Source organism: Myiozetetes cayanensis, unplaced genomic scaffold (genome assembly GCF_022539395.1).
Source record: "Myiozetetes cayanensis isolate MyiCay16 unplaced genomic scaffold, myiCay2020 scf14, whole genome shotgun sequence".
NCBI lineage: Eukaryota > Metazoa > Chordata > Aves > Passeriformes > Tyrannidae > Myiozetetes > Myiozetetes cayanensis.
In genome coordinates this window covers 20,092,083-20,099,457 of record NW_026087048.1, presented here as the reverse complement: position 1 = coordinate 20,099,457, position 7,375 = coordinate 20,092,083, and the positions used below count along the sequence as shown (strand labels likewise).

The following is a 7,375-nucleotide window of genomic DNA, read 5'->3' as shown; positions in this document are numbered from 1 at the left end:
CAATGCACGCTGGGAGATGTAGTTTCGTGTGCCCCGCGGGCGGGGGCGGTGTCGCTCGTGTCTGTGAGCGCGATTCGCTGTGTATGCAAACAGAGTTCTCTGTATATTTAATTCCCTATCTTTAAGCAGAATTTCCCGCGTCTTTAAGAAGAATTGTCTGTCTCTGCCTCTTCCTTTGATCTGTGCTGCGGATGGAACTGTGGGTTGGACGGGAGAGTTTATGTGAACTTCAGCGCACAAATCCTCCCGCTTTGTGGGAACGCCCACCCCGCCCCGTGCGTACGACAAACAGCGCCTCTTTTCTAACCCTGCCTCTGTGCTTAGAGAGCTGCTCAAATCCCGCAGTGCCCCCGAGCCGAGGCTCTCTCGGGGTCCCTGTGTCTCTCCCGGGGGTCTCTCTGTCCGTCCCTGTGTCTGTCCCGGGGTCTCTCTGTCCCCACCAAAGGACAGCGGAGGGGGCGTGTCCACACGCACGCCCCGCCCCGTAGGCGGGCCCAGCGCAGCAGCGCCGCCGTCCATTGGTGGATGCCCGCGGCCCCGCCCCCGCCCCGCGCGGCCGGCGATGGCGGAGCGCGGCCATGGCGCTGCTGCGGGCGCTGCTCTCGCAGGCGCTGGGCCGGCTCTGGGGCTGCCCCGGCCATAGCCCCGGCCACAGCCCCGGCCATGCGCCCCCGAGCCGCGCCATGGAGCACGACAGGGCCATCGAGGTCTACGGTGACCGCCGGGGGGCCGGGGCGGGCGGGGGGCCGGGGCCGTGAGGGGCTGTGGGGCCGGGGGCTGCGAGGGGGCTGGGGGTGGTTTTAGGGGGGTTCCTGCTGTGCCCCGGGGGGGCTGAAGGGAGGGAAGCGCCCCCTGCCCTTCCCTGCCTGCCCAGCCGCGTGGTGGGAGCCGTGCCCGGGAGCTTGGAGCGAGGAACGTTTCTGTGGCTCGTTTTGGGATTGGACTCGGGTGGGAAGGGGCTCCCTTGGGGTGCTCACGGTGAGGGGGGACCCGGGCCAGGAGTGTGGGAGAAGGGTCTCCCTGCCCCTCTGGAGTGGAGGGTGCTCCGGGGCTGGGAAGGGCCTGGATCGCTGCCCAGCTCAGCCCCTGCCTCGGGGGCACCACTGAATGTTTCCTCACCTGAGACAGGAGCAGCTGGACACACCTGGAAGGGCCAGGAATTCCAGGGTGGTCACCAGTGGATCCAGGGAAACGGAGACTTCTGTCACTGAGTGACTGTTTCTGTACAGTGGGGAGAGATTGCACTGCTGGAAGTTCTGCCTGGGGAGGATTCCAAACACCTTGTCCAGCCTCGGGGCACTCTTAGTTCAGAGAACTGAGGAGTGGGGTTTGGGCAGCACTTCACAGCCTGATGTAAAAAGAATAAAAGAGGACACAATGTTAAACAAACTCAGTTTTAAAACTTGAGTGGTTTAAGTAGAGCTACTCTAAAACATCAGTGGCCCCAAGTAAAAGTTATTACTCATAACCCAGGGTATGAACCTGAGCAGGGAAGCAAATCCTGAGGATTTTGGATCATGCACAGGGTCAGACTTGTCCATGAGCTCTGCAGAATAAAGCACCTGTCCATGTATAATTAGATTTGAAAGAGCAGAGGAACCCCTGAAGTGCTGCTGAACTAAATCAGAACTAATGGAACATGAAAAACAAACCCACAGTGAGCAACAAACGCCTCAGTTTGTCCTGTCCCGAAGGAATTTGTGAGATAAAGTGTCCCTGGTATTTACAGCTCTGCCCCTTCCAGAGGGGGGCAAAACTAGCAGTGCTGGGCAGGTGGTTGAGAATGAAAATACCTTTTATTAAATCCTGGAAAGCTGCTTTACTGTTGCTCCCTCGCCTTCTGCTTCAGACATAATCCGGACCATCCGGGACCCGGAGAAGCCAAACACTCTGGAAGAACTGGAAGTGGTGACAGAAGGTGGTGTGGAGGTGCAGGAGATAGGAGAGGAGGAGTATCTGGTCGTCATCAGGTTTACACCAACAGTACCTCATTGCTCCTTGGCCACTCTCATCGGTGAGGTTTGGGCTCTGAACTGGACACCACGAGCAGGGGGTCACTGGGGGGGTCTGAGGAACACCAGTGTCAGTTCAAGGTCAGCCCTGTGCTGCTGTGTTGGTTTGACCAGGAACTGCATCTTGAGAGCCCAGCTAGCAGTGCAACCAAACCAAAACCCCAAACCAAACCCAAATCCAGAGAAGTGTGGGGAAACCCACCAGTTTGTATCCAGCCAGGGAAACTCCTCAAAAAGAGCCCCTCAGAAACCTCCTGGGAAGTGGTACAGAATTCCTTCTTTGTATTGGCCACGTTATCTCAGCAATGTTAAATTAAAAACTGGTCAGCTCTTACATTTAAAAAACCTTAAACTTAATGCTTGTCTCCCTTCCCTATGGGCTGTTCTCCATTCCCACACACCAAAAATCCCCACATGCAATCCAGGAATCCCCAAAAAAGTCCTGAACCATCAGGAGTTGGAAGGGAATTATGTGGAATGAGAATTTACACTGGCCTGTTTTGCCTTTTTACTTTTCCCTTATGATTTGTGGTGAGATTTCATCTGAAAAATCCCATCTGAGAGCTCTGACGTGATTTGTTTAAATGTGCCAAGGTTGGAAAGTCTTACCATTAAATATCAGAACTAAGACTTCTGGTGTGTTTTAAAGATTTAAGGGAAATCAAGTCTTTAGTTTAATGAGTAAACTGATGTACTTATGCCCAAATAGTTTATATTATTTTTTTAAACAACTATTAAAAACAAACCAAGCATTCCCCTCAGTGCACCTGCAGCCTCAGGGACAGCTGGAGAGCTCTATCTAAAATACCAAAGCAAGCTGGAAAGGGAGGAATTTGTCTCTATTTAGTGTTTCTAGGAGGTGATTAGAGACCAGAGACCTCCAGGATTGTAAGGCAGGTGTGAACTTACCTGAAAAGCTGCGTCCAAGGGGCCAAACCACAAATTCTTCAGTCCCTCTGTGGCTTGTGCTGCTCAGAATACAAAAGGAGGTTGTCAGTTATACTGATTGGTAAATATGGATTCTCTGAAAACGCTCCTCAACCTTGAATTTTACAAGGAAATCTCTGTTTTGTCTTAACAGGCCTTTGTCTAAGAATAAAACTTCAGAGATGTTTGCCTTTCAGACACAAGGTAAAGTACCTGCTTTGAAACCTGTTTTGAACTGCATGAATGAGAGACAACCTCTGCCAGAGAGCCTGCAGGGCAGGGAATGGCCTGCTCTGCTGCCAGCCAGGAGCTGATTTCTTTTTCCCTTGGTTCCTTTGGGTACATCCCTTTCAGGAGATCTCCCTGCCCTCCAGCCTGTGTCAGGGGGGTTTGTTGTTCTTCCCAGGCCTGGTGAATGTTGGAGGGGGTTTAGGTCCAGTCCCATAATCTGTTCCATGCAGGAACAGACTGTGTCAGCCGAGTTCAGGCAGACTGTCTGGGACTGTCATCACCGAGCAGGTTGTCAGCAGTGTCTCACGGGGAGCCTGTGCTGTGGTTGTGTAGCAGTGAAGTCCAGGATCAGCTCTTTCCATGCATCCCCTGCTTCTCAGGAGGAGTGACATATGTTGTATGAGCACTGGACAACCTTTTCCTTCCAGCAGTGAATAAATTCAGCTGTTGTGACCCTTCTAACGTTGCTGATCTCTCCTCCAGCTGGAAATCTACATATCTGAGGGCACACATTCCACTGAAGAGGACAGTGAGTAGAGCTTGGCAATGAGCTGCTGCAGCCTGCTTGTGCTGCTTGAGTCCTTCCCTCCCCTGCCTTCCCGTCCTTTCCAGGAGCTGATACCCTGGGAAAGCCTTAAAATCCATCACGCCCTTGAGGCTGTTCCCAAAGCTGTGGTGGCTCTGTCACCAGGGCTGGCTGCTGGTTTGGTTTCTCAGCGCAGTCCTTGCAGGTGTTAGGTTGTGCTTGTGGCAAAAGAAGTTGCTGCTGAATAACTGACATGAAGAACCGAGTGGCTGATCTTGCTGTCCTGAAAAATTCATAACAAAAAACACCCGTGTTTCTCAGCCAGTGCTTGAAGTGAAACTTGAGGGCAGGGGCACTGTCAGAGCCGGGCACTGCCCCCAGAGCTGCCAGAGCCCCTGCCAGCAGTGCCCCAGTCTTGAGCACGGGGTGTCTTTGGCAGAAATTGGTTCTTTTGGTGAGGTAACTTAGCAACTGAACCTGGAGGACTCAGTCTCCTGATTTGTCGTGATTTTCGCACTAAATTTTAAGGCTTGTCTTTAGAGCATCTCAAATTCTTTTCCTAAACTAGAGAAAGTGTCACAAATGACCGATTTCTGCTGGTCGGTCATCGACTGAGCTTTCCCTGGCCTTGTTCCCCTTTTCCTGCTAACCCTCTGCCTTTGGCTGCTCCTGAGCACCCTCATCCCCACGTGCCCCCTGCCCCTGGGGCTCCTGAGCTGCCTCTTGCCGGCCTGTTTTGCAGTCAACAAGCAGATCAACGACAAGGAGCGCGTGGCGGCGGCGATGGAGAACCCGACGCTGCGGGAGATCGTGGAGCAGTGCGTCACCGAGCCCGAGTAGGGCCCCTGGGGGTGCTCCTGAGGACAGCTTTGCCTGCAGAAGAAATAATAATAATAATAATCAAGGCCTTGAGTTTAATACTTGAGTTCTTTATACCTTCCTTCCACGTGTTTTTCTAAAAAAAAGAAATTGTTTTATAAGATAGATTTAAATTATGAGGAATCAGTCTCTAAATGAAGGGTATAGCGCTGAGGGCTTGGAATTTCTGGTGTCCAGAGGAATATTTTGTGATTAAAAGCAACACGTCTGCATTGCCTTCTGAGAGACATTGTGATATAAATACAGTTTTGCAAGTTAAATTTCTACATTGTTTCAGTTACTGCACTGTAAAAAATAAAGCAGATTCTTGTAATGAAATGCTGCTTTCTGGGTTCTGAATTGTTGTTTTTTTCTTTAAGCTTAAGTTTAGACTTCTGTTAGAGAAGGAAAGATTCCCTTCTTCATTTTACTGAACTTCATTTCAACAAACACATTAAAGCTGAAGTTAATTCAGAAAAATGATTTGGAGCCAAGAGACTGGACTAGAACAGGGAGATTTTCACTGGGACACTATTCCTGCTAAATATTTGGGCTGTTTTCCACTGCTAAATACATTTCTAATTCTGGAGGCTTTGCTTTATAACCACCCTGAGGGTAAAATTTCCCTGCAGCCAAGATCTTGTCAGTTTGATCCTGCTTTTTCTGGTGACTTACCTGCAGTGTGGAAGGCGAGAGAATCCCACAGCCCTTCATTCCTCTGCTTCCCACGACCTTGTTCCTTCTGGGGTTCCCTGTTCCTTGTTGCTGCTCCCTCACTGATCTTACCTGGAGCATCCACAACGTTTCCAGCTGCCACAGGTTCCTCCCTGGAGAAGTTCCTCAGGGATGGTTTCCACTGCAGCTGTGGATCTGCCCGTGGATTTACCTTTCCCTGGGGAATCAGGCAAGCATTCCCCTCCCAGCTGCCCTTCTCCCAGGGGCAGTGAAGTCCAGGATGTGCTGCAGTGGCTCACGAGGGATTTTGGGAGCTGCTCCTCCCTGGAACGGAGTCCTTCATGTTTGGTTCAACGGTGAGAAATCCTTGGAGCTCAGTGCAAACATCTGGTTTGATTTCAGGGATTTGTAACCATTTTCATAATCCCCATAAAGCCCTCCTGGAGGCATGGAATGCTGGGCTGGACTCCAGCATTATAAACAGGGGCATGTTTCTCTTTGGAAAGCAGGGAACTGCCCCATGGCACAGCTGTGCCAGCAAGGGCTCCTCCCCTGCCCCATCCCAGGGCCAAATTACCCTAAAAAAGGCATTTAAAAAGGGGGGAAAGGGTGGGGGAGAGAACAATCCCACTTTTCCACAGATTTCTGCCCAGCTGTAGAACTCTCAGTTCCAGCACATGTGGAAAATTGCTTCTCTTAACTTCAATTACTCAGCTTCTATTACATTTTAGCTGAATTTCAAACCCCTTTGTACCCTCATTGCTGAACTGAGCTCCTTGAGAAGCCCAGGTCTGGTTTAAAATACTAAAACAACTGAAATGGGGGTTTTGATGATCAAAAGATGCAATTTTCTGGAAACACTGAACAGCTCAGGTCCAACCAGGCCACCACATGTGGCAAACCCTCATTTCAGGGATATAATGCCATTTTTGGGACCAGCTTTGCTGTGTGCCCACAGGATTTCACTGGATCCGTGTTCCTGAGGGTACAAATGTCCCAGGAACAGCCTGTCCCGAGCAAGAGCTCCTGGGGCTGGCAGAGGGTGAAACAAAGAGTCATTCCAACCCAGGCTTTAGGAAACATTTGGACTAATTAATTTGGAGCAAGAGTGAAAACCCCATGGAGAAAGAACAGGAGAGGATTCAGGCAGGAATTGTCCCTGTCACACCTGGAAAACTGCCAGGGAAGGGCTTTATCAGACAAAGACCCCTCACCTTGGTGGAAAACAAAGCAATCCAGGAGAAGCAAACTTGTTTTTTAATTTAGTAGATCTAAGGCACTTCTTTCCACTTTTCTCTCCCCAAGAATCCCTGCACAGGGAATTTCCCTGCCCTGGCAGCTTGTCCAGCTTTCTGAGCCCAGAGGGGAGGGACAGATGTGTGTCCCTGTGCCAGGACAGGGGGGACACACGTCTTGCACCCACCCCCCTGCTGGGGAGGCTTCCAGGCAGGTGAACTGCAGGGAGTTCAATGCTCTGGAGAGCAGGAGCTGCGTTATCTGTTGGCTGTTTTCCTGGAATCTGCTTTCTTTCCTCCTGTCCAGCACAGGGGACGATATTTTCTCCTCAGAAATGCTGATATCTGAGCCAGCAAGGAGGGTTTGTGGGTCCTGTGACCACGAGATATGCGGATATATTGGATGAGGAGCCTGGTGCCTGTGCACAGCTCTGCCTGCACCACCAAAATGGCATTCCCAGCTCAGGCAAAGGCTTGGGGGACTGCGAATGGGGTGGTCTGATGGCCATAAGAGGCCTTGCCTTGACTCTGCAGTGCCTTGGGATCATCAGTTCCAAGGGCTTTGTGCTGGAGCACAGAGGTCAAATGTTCTTCTTCAGAGCCTGGGAATCCCAGCAATTTGGGGAAAATGGATCTGCCCCCAAAAGCAGGTCTAAGCTCAGGAATATTCCCAGTTCCTCAGGGAACGGGTCCCTGCTGGGGGCACAGGGAGGTGACTCCCCAGGAGCTGCTGCACTTTCCAGCATTTCCATTAAAATTGGGGTTGGGATCTTTGTCCGTCCCCGTTGCTGCCCCACAGACAGGGGTGGGCAGAGGCTTTGCTGCCACAGGGGTTTGGGGACACCGTGGGGGTGACACCATCACCTGGGTGCCAGAGACACATCCAGGAGCAGGTCACCCTGAGCCGGGAA

General features: G+C 51.5%; 1 protein-coding gene across 1 annotated transcript; it reads left to right on the top strand.

Annotated features, from left to right (window-relative positions):
• Window positions 1-553: 553 nt before the first annotated feature.
• Window positions 554-4,893, top strand: CIAO2A (cytosolic iron-sulfur assembly component 2A). The gene is made up of 5 exons (XM_050309566.1): window positions 554-714; window positions 1,850-2,014; window positions 3,094-3,143; window positions 3,654-3,699; window positions 4,439-4,893. Exons 1-5 carry the CDS (start codon window positions 579-581, stop codon window positions 4,534-4,536), a joined length of 495 nt encoding a protein of 164 aa, XP_050165523.1. The 5' UTR covers window positions 554-578; the 3' UTR covers window positions 4,537-4,893.
• The last annotated feature ends 2,482 nt before the right edge of the window (window positions 4,894-7,375 follow it).

Bases quoted from the DNA above. Each gene is read 5' to 3' on its own strand.
- CIAO2A (XM_050309566.1), top strand. From the start codon at position 579: ATGGCGCTGCTGCGGGCGCTGCTCTCGCAGGCGCTGGGCCGGCTCTGG. The intron at 3,144-3,653 runs GTAAAGTACCTG...TCTCTCCTCCAG, and splicing joins GTTTGCCTTTCAGACACAAG to CTGGAAATCTACATATCTGA. The intron at 3,700-4,438 runs GTGAGTAGAGCT...CCTGTTTTGCAG, and splicing joins ACATTCCACTGAAGAGGACA to TCAACAAGCAGATCAACGAC.